The sequence below is a fragment of the Dendrobates tinctorius genome, unplaced genomic scaffold, assembly GCF_039654945.1.
Source record: "Dendrobates tinctorius isolate UK_male_01 unplaced genomic scaffold, ASM3965494v1 ptg000038l, whole genome shotgun sequence".
Lineage (NCBI taxonomy): Eukaryota > Metazoa > Chordata > Amphibia > Anura > Dendrobatidae > Dendrobates > Dendrobates tinctorius.
The window spans coordinates 22,837,283-22,860,410 of record NW_027361706.1 but is presented as its reverse complement, the minus strand read 5'-3'; the positions used below and the strand labels follow the sequence as shown (position 1 = coordinate 22,860,410).

The following is a 23,128-nucleotide window of genomic DNA, read 5'->3' as shown; positions in this document are numbered from 1 at the left end:
ATGATCCAGGTACAAAAAAGTGCATGAATAAAGTGACATAAAATATCTAATAAGTGTGCCCAGAGTGCAAAAAAGTGCTGTTGTGCAAAAGAATTATGCATACAAATCACCGTGAGGCGTGTGCAAGACACAAAATATAAAATACCTGTAAGCCAATTGGTGCTGTATGGGTTGTATAAGAACGCGCCCCGACGCGCGTTTCGGAAATAGAATCTCCTTCGTCAGGGGGATAGATACAATGTAGCGTGGATCGACGGTTTATTTATAGAGGAATCAATTGCATACAAGGTGCCATAACGACGCATGCGCCGTCACAAATACCCGGAAGTCAAAGACCAATCCGGATCATGTGATTAACTGCTTCCGGGTATAGAGTCTTTAGACGCCGTTACTATGCAAACCAACGGCATTGATAATAACAGATGCATGTAGTTCAAATACTTGCTAAACAAAGTTAAGATAGCAATATATGTAACGGCACATAAATGAAGAGGCGACATACGCCGATGGCACAATGCTTATATAATGAGGGAGGACACGGGCAGAGAACATAACGGCGCATGCGCAGACGTGGCAGCACGGATCCTGGATGGTAGCAAGCAATATGGCGCCGCCACCATACAAATCACCGATGCCAAGAAAGCGCATGCGCACAGTCAAATGCCAATGACTGCCTCATACAATTTAAATGGGAAACAATGAATAATAATAATAATGGTAATACCATATGCAATTTTGTGTAATCACATAATAATTGTGATGCATATGAATGTGACAAAAAATGAATAATAATCAATAATAAACAAGCATATAATGATGTTATCATAAATGCATCATACATGCAAATTACATGAGTGCAAGTATATATATAAATAAATAAATAGTGCCACAATATTGCAGTAATTATAAATGCACAAAAAAAAAAAAAAAAAAAAAAAAAATTGATTTTCCATTGCTTCCTTCTTCCGAAGTTGATGCAGTGATCCTCATAAAAACACATCCGACATAACACTAAAAAAAGAGATGAAAAGAAAATAATTAAAAATGCACAAAAATTATAAAAATGGAATAAACGAAAGACTCTCATTGAGACCAAGTGGAGACACAGTGCCTAGTGTCCATATCCACTGTGTCTCAAGTTGCGCAAGGAGTTTACTGATATTGCCCCCTCTATCACCCGTATACACCATATCGATGCCAATTACCTTCAATAATGAAGAGTCACAATTATGGTGTGTTTTAAAATGTCTGGGCAGGGTTTTAAGTGAGGCAATATCTTCAACATCAGCAGCTGCCCTTATGCCTAAGACATGCTCCCGCACCCTCACCTTGAGCTGGCGAGTGGTAAGGCCCACATAGATGAGGGGGCAGGGGCAAGTGGCATAATAAATGACTGCCGTCGATGAGCAAGTTATGGATTTTTTAATATCAAAGACATGAACATTATTGGAGCTATTAAATGTGCGTGCTCTGACAATGTTAGGGCAAGCTATACACTGTCCACATGGTTTACAACCCGTGATTTGTTTAAACTGTGTAATAAAATTATTAACCGGTTTCTGAACATAGTGGCTTTTTACTAGGCAGTCACGCAAATTACGTGATCTCCGAAACGTGATGTTAGGATAATCACCAATATACTTGGCAATAATGGGATCTGCCTTCAAAATTGGCCAAAATTTTTTCAAACAAGATTTAAATTGTAGCTGTGAGGTTATTGATTTCCTGGATGTCCGGGTGGTGAGGGATAGTAATGATTGTTTGCAAACCGATTTATTCAGAAAACAAACAGCAGTTAATTCTCTCCTTCATGCTTCATCTTCACACCCTCGTAACCTAATCAATTCCATTCCAATTGGGCAATTTTTGCGCTTAAGACGCATCTGTTCTACAGAGATGGATTTTTTAAGACAAGCAGAACTGTTGAAAGAAAGGTTTTTTGAGAGGGGGTATAGTCGACGTGCTGTAAAAAGGGCTTTCAATAGAGCAAGACATCAATCTCGGCATAGTGTGCTCTATGACAACAATGAGGTGAAATCAAATTCTAAGGAAGTAGTTAGATTCATTACTAACTTCAATGGCCAAAATGAACAATTTAAATCTTGTTTGAAAAAATTTTGGCCAATTTTGAAGGCAGATCCCATTATTGCCAAGTATATTGGTGATTATCCTAACATCACGTTTCGGAGATCACGTAATTTGCGTGACTGCCTAGTAAAAAGCCACTATGTTCAGAAACCGGTTAATAATTTTATTACACAGTTTAAACAAATCACGGGTTGTAAACCATGTGGACAGTGTATAGCTTGCCCTAACATTGTCAGAGCACGCACATTTAATAGCTCCAATAATGTTCATGTCTTTGATATTAAAAAATCCATAACTTGCTCATCGACGGCAGTCATTTATTATGCCACTTGCCCCTGCCCCCTCATCTATGTGGGCCTTACCACTCGCCAGCTCAAGGTGAGGGTGCGGGAGCATGTCTTAGGCATAAGGGCAGCTGCTGATGTTGAAGATATTGCCTCACTTAAAACCCTGCCCAGACATTTTAAAACACACCATAATTGTGACTCTTCATTATTGAAGGTAATTGGCATCGATATGGTGTATACGGGTGATAGAGGGGGCAATATCAGTAAACTCCTTGCGCAACTTGAGACACAGTGGATATGGACACTAGGCACTGTGTCTCCACTTGGTCTCAATGAGAGTCTTTCGTTTATTCCATTTTTATAATTTTTGTGCATTTTTAATTATTTTCTTTTCATCTCTTTTTTTAGTGTTATGTCGGATGTGTTTTTATGAAGATCACTGCATCAACTTCGGAAGAAGGAAGCAATGGAAAATCAATTTTTTTTTTTTTTTTTTTTTGTGCATTTATAATTACTGCAATATTGTGGCACTATTTATTTATTTATTTATATATATACTTGCACTCATGTAATTTGCATGTATGATGCATTTATGATAACATCATTATATGCTTGTTTATTATTGATTATTTATTATTCATTTTTTGTCACATTCATATGCATCACAATTATTATGTGATTACACAAAATTGCATATGGTATTACCATTATTATTATTATTCATTGTTTCCCATTTAAATTGTATGAGGCAGTCATTGGCATTTGACTGTGCGCATGCGCTTTCTTGGCATCGGTGATTTGTATGGTGGCGGCGCCATATTGCTTGCTACCATCCAGGATCCGTGCTGCCACGTCTGCGCATGCGCCGTTATGTTCTCTGCCCGTGTCCTCCCTCATTATATAAGCATTGTGCCATCGGCGTATGTCGCCGCTTCATTTATGTGCCGTTACATATATTGCTACCTTAACTTTGTTTAGCAAGTATTTGAACTACATGCATCTGTTATTATCAATGCCGTTGGTTTGCATAGTAACGGCGTCTAAAGACTCTATACCCGGAAGCAGTTAATCACATGATCCGGATTGGTCTTTGACTTCCGGGTATTTGTGACGGCGCATGCGTCGTTATGGCACCTTGTATGCAATTGATTCCTCTATAAATAAACCGTCGATCCACGCTACATTGTATCTATCCCCCTGACGAAGGAGATTCTATTTCCGAAACGCGCGTCGGGGCGCGTTCTTATACAACCCATACAGCACCAATTGGCTTACAGGTATTTTATATTTTGTGTCTTGCACACGCCTCACGGTGATTTGTATGCATAATTCTTTTGCACAACAGCACTTTTTTGCACTCTGGGCACACTTATTAGATATTTTATGTCACTTTATTCATGCACTTTTTTGTACCTGGATCATTAATTAAGCCTTTTGCTATGGACTGGTTTTTCCATTGTCCATAAATATATTGCTTTTGTGGTTGTATATGCTATTATCTTATTTTATTTTATATATACCGTATTTTCCGCTTTGTAAGACGCACTTTTTTTCCCCAAAATTTGGGGGGAAAACAGGGGTGCGTCTTACAAAGCGGACATGCCTTACCTAGGCTGTGATCGGGGGCGTCCGGCGGTTGCTGGCCGCTGCTGCGGGTGTGTCCGGTGCCGCGTTGTGTGCCCGTCGATGCCCGGGGCTCTGCCAACATTGTGCGACAGGCCAGAGCCCCGGCATTTCCTCAGTTCCCTGTGTGCCGGTAAAAAGATGGCCGCCGGCGCGTGCGCAGATGGGATCTCGGGACCCAGTTCTCGAGAGATGAGATTTGAAATCTCATCTCTCGAGAGGTGGGTCCCGAGATCCCATCTGCGCACGCGCCGGCGGCCATTTTCCCTGGGTTCCCTGTGTGCGCGCGGTGGTGCCTGCAAAAAAATGGCCGCCGCGCGTGCGCAGATGGGATCTCGGGACCCAGCTCTCGAGAGATGAGATTTCAGATCTCATCTCTCGAGAACTGGTCCCGAGATCCCATCTGCGCACGCGCCGGCGGCCATTTTTTTTTTACCGGCACTTCAGCGCACATATACAGGGAACCAAGGAAATGCTGGGGCTCTGGTCTGTCAAACAATGTCGGCAGAGCCCCGGGCATCGATGGACACACAACGCCGCACCGGAGCACCTGCAGCACCGGCCTCCAACCGCCGGACAAGTGGAGAAACCTGACACCAGCACAAGACTCTGCAGCAGCAACAGCACACATCGGAGCCCCCCCTCATCCCTGAATGCGGCCTGCAGCATCACTCCACGCCTGCCTCCTCCAGCAGCGAGCCTGGGACCCCTCTACACCGCAGCCACCAACCCCGGTAAGCAATAAGATGCAAGGATTATAAGAGGCACCACCATTTTATTAAAAAATATTTTTTTCTTATTTTTCTCCTCAAAAATTGTGGTGCGTCTTATAATCCGGAGCGTCTTATAAAGCGAAAAATACGGTATATACATTTTTAATGCATTTAATTGTTGTGCCAACATTTCAATAAAGGCATTTTTATTTTCAATATATTGTATTATTTATTATTATTGTTATTATTTTTTACCATCTTTTTCATCCTGGTGATTTTTATCTCAACCCATCTTTGAATTCTTTTTATTTTTATTTATACCCGGATGGTCTGGCATCCCTTGTTTGGGGGATTGATTCTATCACACTTTTGATATTGATAATTTTATTATTATATACTCTTTTGAAATTATTGTATCATATATAGGCATTGTGTGATTGGTTCTTTTCCCTTGTTTATACTAACAGCTTGGCATTGCACTGATTTAGTGATGGGACCAATGGTACAGCCATTCTCTAAAGTGTCATAGTAGCTGGTTTTAAAGAAAACATTTTTACTGGTTCTGCTGTGAGCAGCCTGCACATGGCCTGCAGCACCTCCAGACTTGTCTCCCATTGAGCAAATCTGGGACATCATTGGTCCGCAATTACCAAGGGAGCTGCCAGCAACGGATCTTGATGATATGTCCAAGTGCATTCACCATGGCAGAATATTCCTCAGATAACCATTAATAACCTCACTGATAGCAGATAAGGCGTGTAAGTGCACACATTTTTGATTGTGGCATACATGATTTGAGTGCATAAATCGCGTGTGCGGTCACATGTTTGTACACACAGCTAATTCACATGCACAACTGATGACACAAATCCAGGTAAGGAGTATGAGCGTCTCTGCTGCGTTCACTCAACTGAGTTACATATGTGTGGAGCACCATAACTCTACACATGCTCCGGATGTGCCGGCTAAGCGACACGGTGGGTGGATATCTACTCTCATAAGGCACATAACTTACACTATCCTAGAATAAATAGAAAACGTAGTCTAATGCGATTTACTCATGGGGCAAGATGGGGCCATACGTGCAGGCTGATATCAGATTGGCTCTGTGACATTTATAAATATATTAGGGCTCAATTTTAGTAATCCTTTGAAAAAGCAAAAGGTGAAATATGCATTGGGCTGCGGCCATCGTTCTAGATGTTATGTATTAATTGCTTAAAAGTGAGTGTTTTATGCATTAGCAAACTATTTTACCCTCTGCTATTGCTCAAAATATTAGTATCTTTCAGCTGACCAAGTAAAAAACATTACTTTTTGGGCATTTTCAGTGTAAGTGGGTACTTCTGCATCTATGTGTTCGCTACGATTATGCTTTATATTAAAGTCCTTATATCTGTGCTGCATTTATTTTTAAATCCCTTCCTGACATGGTGATTTTCTGTTTTTCCTTTTCATTTATTTCTCCCCTTTTTCCAAGAGCCATAACTTTTTTATTTTTTGGTCGACAGTCGTACAGCGTTTTTTTTTGTGGGGTGATTTGTATTTTTGAAAGACATCATCGCCTTCATCAGGTGATGCACTTGAAAGGGGGGGAAAAAAAATCCCAAGCGCGTTGAAATTTGGAAAAATTTTAAATTCAATTTAATTTTATTTCTTTTTAATGGGGAAAAAATACGTATTTTTTAAAAAAGTAAAAAAAAAAAATTGACTATTTTTTAGTCACTTTAAGGGACTTGTACCATACATAGAAATACAACAGTACTGCTATGTATAGCAAAAATCAGTTTTCTATGAATGCCAGCCACAGGCTGGCTTTTGTACGAGTACCGTCATCATAGGCACAGGGTCTTCAGTAGACTCCTGGCTATCATGACAACCTATTGGCTCCCCACGATTGTAACACGGAGGCATTGATGAGTAATTAAAACAGCGCTTCCTTGGGTTGGCTGTAAATGCCATGTAACAGATTGTCAAAGCATTCAATAGGTTAGCAATAGCGAGCGGAGCTCCAACCGCGGCTGATAGATGCAGATGATTACTGAATAACACAGTCATCATCCGCCACCAGTTCCAGAGCCCGCACCAAAGTCAATGAACCGATGTAATATATATGTCGGTAAGAGGTTACTGGATTCTATAAAAATAATGTTTCTAATAGAATTCACTCTGAATAAGTGTGAGACATCTTCTATAGGCTATAAAAAGTTACCACAAGGACAGCATTAACCAGGTGAATATTTTATTATATTGTATACCTTGGATAATTCCAGGATCCGAGCATCATCTGTTTTTTTTGAGTGCTGGTTGCTTTCAATGCTGCTTATAAATCCTGGATACAGGAAACCGCTCGGTGTCATCCATTCCTCTCTAGATTTTGCTCCTCTTTTTTTCAGTTCCTCTATAGCACCTACTGGACTCACAGTAGCTGACTGGTAATCTAGACAGTATGAGTATCTCTGGTTTGGTTCCTGCAAGAAAAATAATTAATTTGAAAATAAAATGCATTATGAGCCTCAAATTCTTAGTGTAAGTTTAGTTACCGTGAAGCCAAATGTTATTTGGACACTCATTTATAAGCTAGTCCTGGTGGACTTGACTTTCTGTGAATAGCCACCAAGTAATACTACTGCCGATTGCAGCCATGGTTTTTGTAAGTAAGGACTTGTGTCTGATATTTATCTCTTGAATTGATGGTCTTTAAGATAATCCATGTCTACATGAAGCCACCTGGGATCATCCTCCATGGGCCAGTGCAGAGGATTGGTAACGGAGCTTTGTCACCCTGGCAGAGCAGTCCTGGTCCATACAGTACATGGTCAGCCATACATTTTTGAAGGCCTGCAATCATGGCACATTCTTGTTTTTTTCAGACTTGAACAGGCAACAATTGGCTAATTTCTACGTCAATATACCATTGTTATATTTTTGGTATAATATGTCATTGCAACAGAAAAATCAAACAAAGACTGGCAGTGGTCACCGGAGACTTGTCGCTGAATTTAGCAAATAAGTGATGGTTCCTGCAGGTACTTTCATTTACTTTATTCTCAGATAACCCCTTTAACTGTCCTAGCTAATTCTACTGGTTATTATTGCACTGCTATGTTCACATGCAGGGTTTTTACTGCATTTTTTTTCTGGGTCCAAAACGTGCTATCTTGGCAGGAAAAACATTGCATTTAAAATACCCGTTTTTCAGCATTTTTGTTGCTTTTTTGAATCATTTTTTTCCAGTTTTTTTTCATTTTCATTGATTTTTACGGATGAAAAAAAATGCTGAAAGGATTGACAAGCTGTAGATTTACAAAACGCAGCAGTTTTCCAATTCAGGAAAAATAAAAATAAAACAAGCGTGTGCATGAGATTTCTGAAATCTCAGCCTTTTCTTGTACCATAAAAAGCAGCTTTTAATTTGCATTAAAAAAAACACAAAAAGCAACATTTGACCATAAACTTACACAAGACAACATGAGCCTGAATGTAACCTTACATGATAAACATTAAAGAAGTCCCTGTGAAATAGCGACTTTCAGCAATCTGAAGGTAGAATCTATGAGCCAATATTTAACATATCTAAAGGTTTTACTATATCCCTTGTGTAAAATAAAAGATCAAATGGGTTTTCCATACTTTAAAACTTATTGGCAGTGCGCCCAGTGTGGGGTAAGAAAAGAAAATATTAAAGTTACGTACCATACTAGAGCTGCTCCTCCACACTCACAACAGAATGTGAAGGCTACAGTTGATCAGAGGCTACCGATTGGCTGCAGTGATCATGTGAGACCTCCTCTGGGTGTGGATACTCTGAGACTGGCTGGGGACACAATAGTGAGTTGGGGAGGAGAGGCGACAGTCCGGGAGGTGAGTAAAGGATTATTTTTTAATTCTTCCCCTAACCAGAGACAATAATTTCTAAACTAGGAAAACCCATTTTAATGTTGTCCTAGAAATAAAGAGATTCTTTCATGTTAGGGATAACTAACCTCAGCCATTTTCTGTCTTAAAATCTTTTGTGCCAGCTCTGTAGAGTTGAGTGCTTGTGAGCTGTAATTGTGTACAGGCATCCCATCTACAGGAACAATCTCCACATACTCCACTATAGGTTTTTTCAATTGTCTGCTCATCTGCCAAACATGGTCAATGTTTGTCTGTAGGAAAAAAGAAGACATTTTATACCCTACTTCATTAAAAAGAATCCAGGCTGTTAAGGGGAGAATATATATGGCATATGAATATATACAAAAATCAAACCTATAAGTTTATATGGACGCTTTGCTGAATATTAGAATCACGTAGCTTTAAGATATTTCTGGTCCTCTAAGACTCATTTCTGCATCCACCTAGTCTCATCGAAACTAGGTTAGGCTAGGCCAGAAACAATAATTATTTGAGTAATGATTATATAGTAATAAAGATAATGATATAGAACATGTGAGATCAATAGTAATTTGAGATATCAATAGTAAATTGTGATAATCGTTAACTTGGGGAAATCTATGATGTAAAGCACAAAGACCGCCCGATTTTTGATATAAAATGTTGTACACTTCTGGAAATAATTCAGAAATCATTTGAGAGACAGTTGCTAGCATTTGTCCTGATTTCTGCAGCCGTAAAACCTCACGTTCAATTTGGAAGCAGACAATTAAGATGACAACACACGCGCTAGGATGAAAGTTTGAACCTGACCAGCCGCGAAGACCTCCAATCTTGGACCAGACCACTCGAGGGTGGAGAAGTGCACCTCCTACTAGGTAAGAAAATTATTCATCTTACCTATAACCCTCCAGTGTTTCCGTACTGAGATAAAGGTCAGTCGGCTGTCAGACTCGGACATAGTGACCAATCTGACAAGTCCTAGCACCAAAAACCCACCCTGGTCACGATTTCCTTAATTGTCTGCCTTATTTGCTTTGCCTCTCTGCTTTGCTGTTTTTGTTGTTTGCATGCGTGATTGTTACCTCAGCCAGCCTGAAAAAAAAAAAAAAAAAGATAGGGAGACGTGCTGAGCAAATTCACTGTCACTCTGGTTCCGGTCCTGCTCTCGGCTTGACCGATGATCGCAGATGTCTAAACTGTGTCTCTCCCAGTGGGCAAGTGGAAGTAGGGGCTTGATTACTCTGAGTAATTTTCCAACCTCTAAGTGGTTGTTGACTTCTTGAGGGGTTCCCACTGGACGTCATCTGGCTAAGATGATGGTGTTTTAGCTGTAGCATAGGTTCATAGGTTTTATTCTAAACGGGTGGAAGGGTAATTACAATTACCGTGTTGATGTGACTGAGTGATTGCTCTCTCCCTGTCTATTTAAAGTATGTTTTGACCAGGTGCAGATTTTTTCATCTCTACAAATCAGGCTGGCGTATAGATAGGTAAATTGTGAAGTGTTTTGGTGTCAAGGATTCGCAGTATTTGATGTCAGTGCCAGTTTTGAATTCATTCTATCTTTTGTCTGTTTGTATTATTGTGTATGATTTGCTGGCAGGAGGCGTACTAGTATGTGGTTAAAATTTTTGAATGCAACAGAGCATCCAACATCAGTGCCCAGGAGAGAAAGGCCATACAGTCTTTAAAAACCAACAAAGAAATCATCATTAAACCTGCTGACAAGGGAGGTGCAATAGTCATGATGAATACGTCAGACTACATGAAGGAAGCAAACAGGCAACTTATGGACACGCTACTATAGAAAATTGGAGTCGGATCCTACACAGGACTATTACAAAGAACTAAACAAGTTGGTTTCTTGTCTGCCTGACCAGTCCATAAGAGCTGGCGATGACCTGATACCAGAGACTCCAAGAATAGGGACATTCTACATGCTTCCCAAAATCCACAAATCTGGAAATCCAGGAAGACCAATTATTTCATGTGTGGGCACCCTCACTGAGCAGGTATCTGGATGGGTAGAGGGTATTCTTAAACCACTGGTGAAGGATACATCCAGCTACATTCAGGACACAGCTGACCTATTGAATAAACTAGCAGCAATAGGTCCTCTACCAGAAGGAACCATCCTGGCCACCATGGATGTGAAACCTTTGTACTCTAATATCCCACACCAAGATGGTTTAAATGCCTGCAAATTCTTCATGGAAAACACAGGGACTGATGCTGATGCTGTGGTGAAACTTATAAAATTCATCCTCACCCACAATTACTTTGAATTTGACAACAGGATCTATCTACAGGAGACTGGCACAGCTATGGGAAGTAAAATGGCTCCACAGTATGCAAATCTTTTCATGGCCAAGCTTGAAAGCGACTTTTTGTCCTCATGCCCCATCAGGCCCCTGGCCTACTACCGCTTCATTGATGATAATTTAATCATCTGGACGGAGTCTGAGCAACAGCTAAAGACGTTCCACGAACAGTTTAACCAATTTCATCCCACCATCAATTTAACACTCAACTACTCCAGTACTGAGATTAATTTTTTGGACACCATCATTAAGCTAAAAAACAATGAAATAGAGACATCCCTGTATCAGAAGCCAATCGACCGTCCAACATACCTTAAATGGGACCGTTTCCATCCAAAACACATAAAGAACTCTATTATCTATAGCCAAGCCATCAGATACAATCGTATATGTTCCAACCCCATGGATAGAGACAAACACCTTGGTCGCCTCAAAAAGACCTTTTTGAATAAGGGTTACCATCCAAGAACAATTGAAAACCAAATTACAATAGCCACCAGATTGTCAAGGAATCACCTGCTACATTACAAAGCTAAAGAAGAAAATAACCGAGTGCCTCTAGTAGTCACCTACAACCCAAATCTGGAGGTGCTAAGGGGAGCTGCACGGAAATTACAACCTTTACTACAAAAAGATGCCAGATTAAAATCCATTTTTCCAGACCCCCCACTGCTGTGTTTTAGGCAGACCCCAAATTTAAGAAGCATCATTGTCAGAAGCTCCCTGTCCTCTCCAACAGCTACAGGAACCTTTCCTTGCAACCAGAAAAAATGTAAAACCTGTCCATTTATAATGACCACGGACAAGATAAAGATCCCCAACTCACATCAGGACTACAAGATCCCAGGTACTTTCACCTGCATTACATCTAATGTGGTGTACTTAATTATTTGTACTAAATGTCAAACTGGGGGTCTGTATGTGGGGGAGACAGGGCAAAAGCTTAGAACAAGGATGAATGCTCATCGTCACACAATAAGAGAAAAAAGAATGGATCTACCTGTGGCAAAACATTTCTGTATCCCTGATCACAGCAACGTGGATATGAAATTACTGGTATTGAAAGGTAACTTCAATTCTCAGAGAGAGAGACGAGTTTGGGAGTACAAATTTATGACGACCTTTGACACTCTCGGGGCTGGAATGAATGTGTAGCATGGATTTATGTCTTTTTACATCAACTAAGGAATTTCCTTTTAAAACCTCGTGGGGGCATCACAACACAGAACTAGACCCCAATCAGAGGACCATAAAACATCCGGACTCCTTATCTATGAACTGGTCCAATGTTTATATTTATGTTTCTCCCTCTCCTATATTGATAGTTCTGCTTCACGTCACTTGTCTTATCTATTGCATTTTTTCTAGGCTGTATTGTGCATAAATATGTGACTTCAGATGTTGTATTAGTCTAGCCTGATGAAGAGATCTGAGTAGTCTCGAAAGTTTGCAATATGTTACCATCTTTTCAGTTAGCCATTAAAAGGTATCAACTACTGAGGACTCTCAATCCTGAATAATTTTCTATCTACTGGCTAACACGGTACAAAGATATACATCTTTCCTGTATCAACTCAGACTGATAATTTACAGTATTTATCGCTATATGGTGGGGGAACATCATCATCATCATCTTTTAAGCCTCAAAGCTTATAATCTCGTACACAATCTACTCCATTCAAGGACTCCTGGAAATACCAGGAGACAGATACCCTAGTAAGCAGCTTGCCAGACCCCCATTCTCCAGGATGTCATGCAGGGGAAAGGAGAACCTGTGGATAGTTTCTTCCACCGAGGTAATAAAAAGTTTCTGGATTTTAGATTTGAAATGCAAATTAGTCCCCAGTTGGAAGAAGCTTTGACACCCACCAATACCAAGCTCCAGACCCTGATAGGATACTGGCATACTGATTCCACAACCCATGAAAGTACGTATACTTTTACAGTCCACAAAAATACAAGAGGGAAACAACATCTCTCACCCAGATAAAGGTTGAGGATACTCCACTCAATTCCTGGTGGGTCCCGATGCAGTCAGAAGTGTAATCAGGAACACTGATCTACCTGCTGCAGAAGTATGTGGTCTCTTCTCTTTACAGGACAAACCTGATTATGTGGGCGTTGAACTAATGGCACTGATCCCAGACTCACTATGGGCACGATGCCCGGAAGATATTGGCAGGCTCAAAATCCAGTTTGTGAAGGTGGAGCTGAAGCCAGGAGCTCTGCTACCAAGGAAATTGCAATACCCATTTTTCATTTCACAATCTGGAATTATTTCTATCAAGTTCCGCATGATACATGACTTGGGTGCTGTCAACGAAATCATAGTACTGGATATATCTGTGGTGCCAAACCCACACACTCTGTTTTTTTTTATCAATTCTATTTATTTTTCTATGGTTTACGGTGATTGACTTGGCCGATGCTTTTTTCAGTTTACCCCTATATGCTGCAAGCCAGTACCTGTTTGCTTTCACATGAGGGCCAGCAATATACTTGGACTATGATGCCTCAAGGGGCACAACCTAGCCCCTCTATGTTCACCTGATCCATGACCACGGTCCTGGAGCCCTGGAAGAGGACACATCCTACTGCCACTTTTTTACAATATATATGGATGACCTCCTCCCCTGACTGAAGACAGCCAAGCCAATACTGCTTTTCTACACATGCAACCTTATTATAACTAATTTAAGGTTAACCAAAGAAGGCATCAATGGGTTTTATATGCTAAATTGCAATCATATCTCCACAGCTCTAGGACTGCCAGGCTATACTGAACCATTTTGTCTGTCATGAAGAAGCCTAACCATGCAACTGGAGTCCTGACACAGATTCACGGAGGAAGACAACGCCCTCCTGGCTACTACTCTCCAAGACTTGACCCAGTGGCTCGTGGAGTCCCAATCTGCATGAGAGCCATGTTTGCAATCCACCTGCTTCTGGACAATGGGATAAAACTGAATGGGAGGAGACACAGATTAGATATTAGAAAAAACTTTTTGACAGATAGAGTGATCAATGAGTGGAACAAGCTGCCACGAGAAGTGGTGAGTTCTCCTTCAATGGAAGTCTTCAAACAGAGGCTGGACAGACATCTGATAGGGATGATTTAGCGAATCCTGCTTTGAGCAGGGGGTTGGACCAGATGGCCCAGGAGGTCCCTTCCAACTCTACGATTCTATGATTCTATGGACAACATATCTGATGTTATTCTGGGCCACCAACTGAAGATCATGGTATTTTATGACATTACTGGCCCAGATCAAAGCACCTGTCTGCTGCCCACCACTTACTTCTACAATGCTTCATTCTGCTTCCAGACAATGTTACCATCTCCAGGTGTGCTGTTCTCAACCCAGCTACTCCTACCGCTGCCAAGGGGAGAGGAGGATGAAGACCACATCTCTGACACACAAGTGGAAGAGGTAGTCGACTCTGAAATGGCTCAACGCTGTTATGAGGCAAGAGGACAACTGGAAGATCCTGACCTGACGCTCTTTGTGGATAGACCAAGGTATGCAAACCAAGAAGGCCGTTCGCACACTGATATAGCGGTAGCCACAGAAGATACATGCCGCCAGCAAAACCACTGCCTATACCCAAAGGTAGAACTGCGGGCCTTGACAGAAGCATACAAGAGGTCCACTCAACATGAAGCTATGACCAATCTGGAGGGAAAGAGACTTCATCACGTCCAATGGAACGCCTGTCAGACATCACAAAGCCATACAAGAATTAATGGAGTCCTTGTTGATGCCAGGAGGAGTTGTGGTGGTAAAAGTAAAAGCACACACACTGGAGGAACTTCAAAGGAAGCAGTGGGCAACAGACTAGCTGAAGTAACAGCAAAAGAAGCAGCAGTAATACCGCTTGACAAGGAAATATTTTATCTGTACTCGAATATGGATCCAGAAACAGAGGAAAAGGGAAAACCCTGGAAAAAGATGTTCTGACACTCCAGAAAAAAGTATCCAAAGAATAAAAGAAGAAATGGACCCAAGATGTAGTTACACAGGATGAAATATTCCTAAAGGATGGAAAGGAAAATTTAAGGCCTCGAAAAAAAAAAACCAAAAAAAAAACCTCTACATACTTGATGCGGCACTGGAAACAGGGGAGTCATAGCATAAGAGTTTAGTCTTTCCCTTGGGTCACACACATGCAGAAATACACAAACACACTAGCAGGTCCAACAAAACTCAGCCCTATAAGATCCTACTTGTAAATATTCACAGTTTAGGATTATATTTTGCTCACTATAGTTGTCTATATGCAGACTAAGTTTAAAAACATGTGACTAAAATACATTTTTGAGTTTTTTTATCCGTCCCAGAGCCACAGGACCTAGAAGGAACCCACCAGATCCTGCCCGATGACTCATGCCCTCATCACCAAGAGGTTCAACAGACGTACCATTGAACCTAGAGATGACAGCCCGTTCCAAGTCCTGTCAACTATCACAGCAGTCCATGGGTCCACGCTTCCCACTGCAAGGCGATACCTGATCCAGAGTCCAGTGGCGGCTGCCACTCTTCATTTGTCTGGCACTTATCCTTTTTCTAGCCCAAGGGGTCACCAAGGGGTAGTCACTCATGAGAAGGGTATACTGACATTCTGGAATAATGTCTCCACTCCAAGAGTAACATATCAATTTGACTACAGTCTCATAGTAGAATGTCCAGGCCCCATGGCACAGTTTGACATCTGGTTAAGTACACAATTCATCTGTGTCACTACTGCTGAAACCGGGGAAGGTTCAAACTGTGAGGATTGGTCACTTGTTGGGTGGCACACTGGTGAAAGTGACTGGAGACATCAACCAGCCCAGGCCCTACAACGCAGGGACAAATGGAGAATAAGCCAATTAAGCCGCATGACCCTGTCCAAAGCGCCTTTTAAAGACCAGAGAGCCCTTCCAGGCCTACCCTTCCCTGCCACCCACTGCCCCAAGGAGTGATGCATAGGTCTGTACCTCACCATTGAGAACCCCTCAAAGAATTACCAAGGGTTATATGTACTAGGCTCAAGTATTAAACTTGGGAGGGAAAATGGTGACAAAAAAGGTACATTTTGGCTAAGAAGCATAGATATCAGTGGGGGCACACAGGGGGCACCTGACAAATTCAAAGTCAAGAACAAGACAGCAGTTGTGTTTAAACCCACCATCCCCGTAAATAAGAATGCAAAGTGGATAAACTACCTATACAATAATCAACAACAGTTTATAAAATACACTGGGGATGCCATAAAGGCAAATAATTGAAGTTTGCAATAGCTATTTTTATGTGCTTTGATCATATTTGCCTTAATTCTATGCCGCATAGCTCCATGCCTTAAGAAAATGATAATGATGACCATGGAAACCACAGTAATGATCATGCATGCCGACTTTGAAGATCCCCTATATGAAAGATATTTCTATGAACCTATGAGAGGAATGCCATATCCACATCCCCCGGAATATGTCTGCCTGAAGCAAACCAACGAGGGAAAAGTCCAGGATCTGTCTTCCTCCTGTGTAAAGTCCGTTAGGAGGGGGTCCATCTACTAGAGATGGGTCGTCTTGTGTATACGGTGAAGATTAGCTAGTTAGGTTCCAGCATCATTGAGATAGGTAGGTCGGGAGGACAGATCGATAGGTTCGACGCGATTAGGATTTTGCATATCTTCAAAGGGGGGACTGTTAAGGGGAGAATATATGGCATATGAATATATACAAGAATCAAACCTATAAGTTTATATGGACGCTTTGCTGAATATTAGAATCATGTAGCTGTCATGTCGGACGCTGTTCACGCCACAGCGTCCGGCAGGCAGAGGTAGTTCCACCTCCAGCCACTATAGCCTCAGTGGCGCCGGCCTGATCTTCAGGTTCTCGGGGGTTAATCCTGCTGGAGACCAGGTTGGATGGTTAGTCACGCCCACGGTCTTTAAATAGTCATGCTGGCCTATGGGCGTCGCCGATTATAGCTTGTGTTTCATACCAAGTGGTTCCGGTCTGGAGTGGAGGTGTTGCAGAGAGAGAGATTCGTATCTGGTGTCGTATGATCCGTTGTTATCCTTTCTCCTTCCCATATTTGTGTTTAGTTGTGCCCTGTTCACATTACTGTATATTCCTGTGTGTGTGCGGCGTAGTGCAGTTTAAGTTCTCCCTGTCTGTCTTTCTTTGTGTGGGGGCTTTGGTGGTGTGTCTCCTCACTGGGTGGAGGGTTAAGTGCAGGGCTGAGCAGGAGACAAGGAAAGGTTGGAGGCTCAGGCATTTGCACCATCAGCAAAAACCCTGGGTTGAGGGTCAGACAGGGTTTCCCCTAGTTATAGGGACATCACAGGGCCCCCGGGTATTACAGCCTTCGTGGGACTAAGCCCCACGTGACATTATAATCGGCCCACATTTTTTCAGGAGTCCATGGATCCATTAGATTCCATAACCCGCCAGTTGGCGGCGCTGTCCTTACAGGTCTCCGAGTTGAAAGGGGCAGTTCAGCAGCAGGGCCTGGTAGTAGCGAAGGTGCAAACGGCATCTGCAGGTATCGGTGCAGAGCCGAAGTTTCCGCTGCCAGAACGTTTTTCAGGGGATCGCAGCAAATTTGTCGTATTTCGGGAGGCCTGCAAGTTATACTTCCGCATGCAGCCAATCTCCTCAGGTAATGAGGCCCAGCGGGTAGGGCTGGTGTTGTCATTACTGAGTGGTGACCCCCAAGCATGGGCATTTTCCTTACCAGCTGACTCTGCTACATTTCTTTCTGTTGATAATGTTTTTTCTGCCCTCGGACTCATTTACGATGATCCTGACCGACTGGCTCTAGCGGAATCTAAAATCCGCGCCCTCCGCCAGGGGGAGCGCTTGGCAGAGGACTATTGTTCGGAATTTCGCCGCTGGGCCGTAGACACACAGTGGAATGTCCCAGCGCTGCGGAGCCAGTTTATGCATGGGGTGTCAGGGAGGGTTAAACAAGCCCTCCTGATGTATGAGTCTCCGGCATCATTGGAGTCTGCCATGAGTTTGGCGATACGTATTGATCGCCGTTTTCGTCAGGGGGCACAGGAGACGCTACCTCTGGGGGAAAGCAGAGGTGCAAGTGTGGTTGAAGTAGATGAGTCCCCTGAACTTATGCAGATTGCTGGCGTGGCACAGGTTAAGCGTCGCGCTCCGGGATTCCGGAAGCCCGGAGCATGTTTCTACTGTGGTAAAAGAGGTCATTATATTAACGTTTGCCCGGTACTACATCGGGGGTCACATCGGCGGAAAACTGTTAAGCTCAGAGGGTATGGAGGAGACCCAACTGAGCGTATGCATATCCTCCATGATGGTATCTCAATGTATGCTCCCTGCCAAGGTTATTATCGCGGGCAGAGAGCTACCAATATCAGTGTTTGTGGATAGCGGTTCCGCCACCAATCTCATAGATGAGGAGTTTGCACACACCGCCGGGTTTAAGATTGAAAAACTTCCTCACCCCATACAGGTGGTGACCATTAATGCTGTTCCCCTCCCTCAAGGGGAGATTACGGAGGTTGTGGCAGAGGTGAAACTCCACATTGGGGTCCTACATTCTGAGTCGGTTACATGTAGGGTCCTCCGTAATCTCCCAGCACAAATGGTCCTGGGTTTTCCATGGTTGTCCAGACACAACCCGGTAATTGATTGGAAAACTCAGGACATAGTACAATGGAGTGGTTTTTGCCAAGACAATTGCTTGGCCACATGTGTGTCCGCCGTGACGCCCAGCCTGCCGGAGGCTTTGCAGGATTTCACAGATGTTTTCTCTGAGAAGGGTTGCTCAGAACTGCCTCCACATAGAGCCTATGACTGTGCGATCAGGTTAAAACCCGGGGCCAAATTACCTAAGGCCAGGATGTTTAATATTTCTGGTCCTGAGAGACAAGCTCTGAAAGACTACATCGCGGAGAGTCTGAGCAAAGGACACATCCGGCCTTCGTCCTCGCCTGTAGCCGCGGGGTTTTTCTTCATTAAGAAGAAAGATGGGGGGTTACGCCCGTGTCTGGATTTCCGAGAGTTAAACCAGATTACTATCCGTGATCCTTACCCTATGCCGTTAATCCCGGATTTGTTCAACCAGGTAGCGGGGGCGAAATGGTTTTCCAAGCTGGACCTCAGGGGGGCGTATAACCTCATAAGGGTCCGTCAGGGGGATGAGTGGAAGACGGCGTTTAACACTCCTGAGGGTCATTTTGAGAGTCTGGTTATGCCGTTTGGGTTGACCACCGCGCCTGCCGTTTTCCAACATTTTATTAATGATGTATTTGCTCATGTCCTGGGGAGATTTGTGATTGTATACATTGATGATATCATCATTTATTCTAGCGATCGGGACACTCATTTGGAGCATGTCAGGCAGGTGTTACAGTTGCTCCGGGAGAACCAGCTCTATGCTAAGCTGGAAAAATGTTTATTTTTTGTCCAGGAGTTGCCCTTTTTGGGATATATTGTGTCCGCAGCCGGGTTTAAAATGGACATCGCTAAGGTGCAAGCGGTGCTGCAGTGGGAGAGGCCGGAGAGTCTGAAAGCACTCCAGCGGTTCCTTGGGTTTGCGAATTATTATAGGAAGTTTATAAAACACTTTTCGACTATCGCCAAACCGCTCACGGACATGACAAAAAAGGGTGCCGTTCTGGCGAACTGGCCTGAGGTGGCTATACGTGCCTTTGAGTGTCTGAAGAATAGTTTTGCTTCAGCCCCCATTCTGGTGCAACCAGACGTGTCTAAACCTTTTGTGGTGGAGGTTGATGCGTCGGAGGTGGGAGTGGGGGCAGTACTGTCTCAAGGCTCGTCCTTGAGCGAGATGCATCCATGCGCCTACTTCTCCAAGAAGCTGTCGCCGGCCGAACGGAATTATGATATCGGCAACAGGGAGTTGTTGGCCATCAAACTGGCTTTTGAGAAATGGCGACACTTCTTGGAGGGGGTGGCTCACCAGTTCACAGTCTTCACCGACCATAAGAATCTGCTCTATCTGGAGTCGGCCAAGCGTCTGTCTCCTAGGCAGGCTCGCTGGGCATTGTTTTTTACTCGTTTCAATTTTCTGGTGACTTACCGTCCCGGGGCTAAAAACACCAAGGCGGATGCTTTGTCTAGGTGTTTTCCGGGGGGAGAACCTCGGGAAGAGCCGGTACCCATCCTCCAGAAAGGGGTAGTGGTCTCGGCTCTCACGACGGAGGTAGAAGCGGAGATTGCCGAGGCCCAAGAGGAGGTACCACCAGGACTTCCCACCAACAAATCATTTGTACCCCTGCATCTTCGGCTTAAGGTGTTGAAGGAACAACACGACTCGGTACTGGCTGGTCATCCAGGAGTGAGGGGCACCTTAGAGCTGGTATCGCGTCGTTTCTGGTGGCCCAAAATCCGGCAGGACGTGGTCTCATACGTGGCAGCTTGCATCACGTGCGCTAGGGTTAAGTCACCCCGTACCCGTCCTGCTGGCACGCTACAGCCTCTGGGGGTACCCAATAGGCCATGGACAGAAATCTCCATGGATTTCATCACTGACTTGCCGGCCTCGGCGGGGACCACAGTCATCCTGGTGGTGGTTGACCTTTTTTCAAAGATGGCGCATTTTGTGGCGTTGTCTTCTTTGCCCAATGCTAAGACGTTGGCTCGGGTATTTGTGAAGGAGGTGGTCAGACTCCACGGAGTACCGTCTGACATAGAATCTGATAGGGGTACGCAATTTGTGGCGAGGTTTTGGAAAGCTTTTTGCTCACGTTTGGGGATCAAGTTGTCACATTCATCGGCGTTTCATCCACAGTTTAATGGACAAACTGAGCGCATGAACCAAAATTTAGAACAATATTTACGATGCTTTGTGTCCGACAACCAGGAGTGGTCTACTTTCCTTCCTCTGGCCGAATTCGCGTTAAATAATCACCGCCAAGAGTCATCGGGAGAGTCTCCATTCTTTTGTGTGTACGGTCAACATCCTCAGTTTTGTACCTTACGTCAGGGAGACTCGGGGGGTGTCCCGGAGGAGGATCAGCTAGGAGCCCAATTGTCATCAGTCTGGAGGCGGGTGAAACAGCGTTTGTTGAGCATGAGTGCCAGGTACAAACGGGTGGCTGACAGTAGACGTGTGCCAGGTCCGGACCTGTGTGTGGGTGAATGGGTGTGGTTAGCTACGAAGAACATAAGACTCAAAATTCCATCTTTAAAACTGGGTCCAAGGTTTATTGGGCCTTTTAGGATTTCTGCCATCATTAACCCAGTGGCGTATCGGTTGGAACTTCCTGCGGTGTACAAGATACACGTGTTTCACAGAGCTTTATTGAAAAAGGTGGTAGGCTCTGTGGATGTGACGCCGATGCCACCTCCAGTCATGGTGGATGGCGATTTAGAATTTGAGGTCGCCAAGGTAGTGGACTCTCGAGTAGTACACCGTACTCTTCAGTATTTGGTGCACTGGCGGGGGTATGGTCCGGAGGAGAGGTCTTGGGTTCCAGCCTCAGACATACATGCGGATCGGCTGGTCAGTTCTTTTCACCGTCGTCATCCGGACAAGCCGGGTCCTATGAGTCTTGAGGGTCCGGAGGTCCCTCGTAGAAGACGGGGTAATGTCATGTCGGACGCTGTTCACACCACAGCGTCCGGCAGGCAGAGGTAGTTCCACCTCCAGCCACTATAGCCTCAGTGGCGCCGGCCTGATCTTCAGGTTCTCGGGGGTTAATCCTGCTGGAGACCAGGTTGGATGGTTAGTCACGCCCACGGTCTTTAAATAGTCATGCTGGCCTATGGGCGTCGCCGATTATAGCTTGTGTTTCATACCAAGTGGTTCCGGTCTGGAGTGGAGGTGTTGCAGAGAGAGAGAGATTCGTATCTGGTGTCGTATGATCCGTTGTTATCCTTTCTCCTTCCCATATTTGTGTTTAGTTGTGCCCTGTTCACATTACTGTATATTCCTGTGTGTGTGTGGCGCAGTGCAGTTTAAGTTCTCCCTGTCTGTCTTTCTTTGTGTGGGGGCTTTGGTGGTGTGTCTCCTCACTGGGTGGAGGGTTAAGTGCAGGGCTGAGCAGGAGACAAGGAAAGGTTGGAGGCTCAGGCATTTGCACCATCAGCAAAAACCCTGGGTTGAGGGTCAGACAGGGTTTCCCCTAGTTATAGGGACATCACAGGGCCCCCGGGTATTACAGCCTTAGTGGGACTAAGCCCCACGTGACAGTAGCTTTAAGATATTTCTGGTCCTCTAAGACTCATCTCTGTATCCACCTAGTCTCATCGAAGCTAGGCTAGGCTAGGCCAGAAACAATAATTATTTGAGTAATGATTATATAGTAATAAAGATAATGATATAGAACATATAGAACATGTGAGATCAAAAGTAATTTGTGATATCAATAGTAAATTGTGATAATCATTAACTTGGGAAAATCTATGATGTAATGCACAAAGACTGCCCGATTTTTGCGATAAAATGTTGTACACTTCTGGAAATAAATCAGAAATAATTTGAGAGACAATTGCTTGCATTTGTCCTGATTTCTCCAACCGTAAAACCTCACATTCAATTTGGAAGCAGACAATTAAGATGACAACACATGCATTCCGTGTGCCATAATAGAACAGTGATAGAGAGGACTAAAAGCAATGTTATCAATAGTAAGGTTAGGCAATATTCACATTGGTATTGGAGGCTTTATTCAGATTAAATTATTAACTGCTCTAAAAAAATTAAGGGAACACTCACAATATTACCCTAAGTCAATTAAACTTCAAGGATATGAATCTATCCAATTAGAAAGCACAAGCGATTACAAAATCAATGTCACCTGCTTAGGTGCAAATGAAAGTCACAATTGGTGCACTGGAGGTAACAGAAAGAGACCCTCCAAGCAGGGAATGAATTTACAGGTGGTGGCCACAGACAATTACTCTCTCCTTATCCTCCCAGAGTCTTCTCTAGCTTTGCATTATGCCAGTGTCCTTGTCACTACAGATTTGATAAGGGTGGTATGAAGAGCCGATGTACTGTAGTGGAACCTGTGCTTGAAACCCAGTCCCGAGCAGTTGAATGGCATTCACCAGAGAAAACCAACTGGTCAGTCCACCATTGCTCCCTGTGAACGCTATGCTGTCTGCAACACCCTCCAGCAAGACCAGCTTTTTGCTGGGTGAGTGGAGGCGTATCTTTGAGGGTCACACAACTTCCTAGTTGACAAAGGCATTGATGCTATATACTGGTCCTAATGTTCCTCAGAC

At 43.6% G+C, this 23,128-nt stretch overlaps 1 protein-coding gene across 1 annotated transcript in view; it reads right to left on the bottom strand.

Annotated features, from left to right (window-relative positions):
• CFAP92 (cilia and flagella associated protein 92 (putative)) overlaps positions 1–23,128 on the bottom strand; it is a 184,067-nt gene that overhangs the window by 21,296 nt on the left and 139,643 nt on the right. The window contains exons 13-14 of the mRNA XM_073574273.1: positions 8,698–8,862; positions 6,970–7,182 (exon numbers count right to left, since the gene is read on the bottom strand). Coding sequence (XP_073430374.1) covers positions 6,970–7,182; positions 8,698–8,862 — 378 coding nt within the window. The remainder of the gene's footprint in view (positions 1–6,969; positions 7,183–8,697; positions 8,863–23,128) is intronic.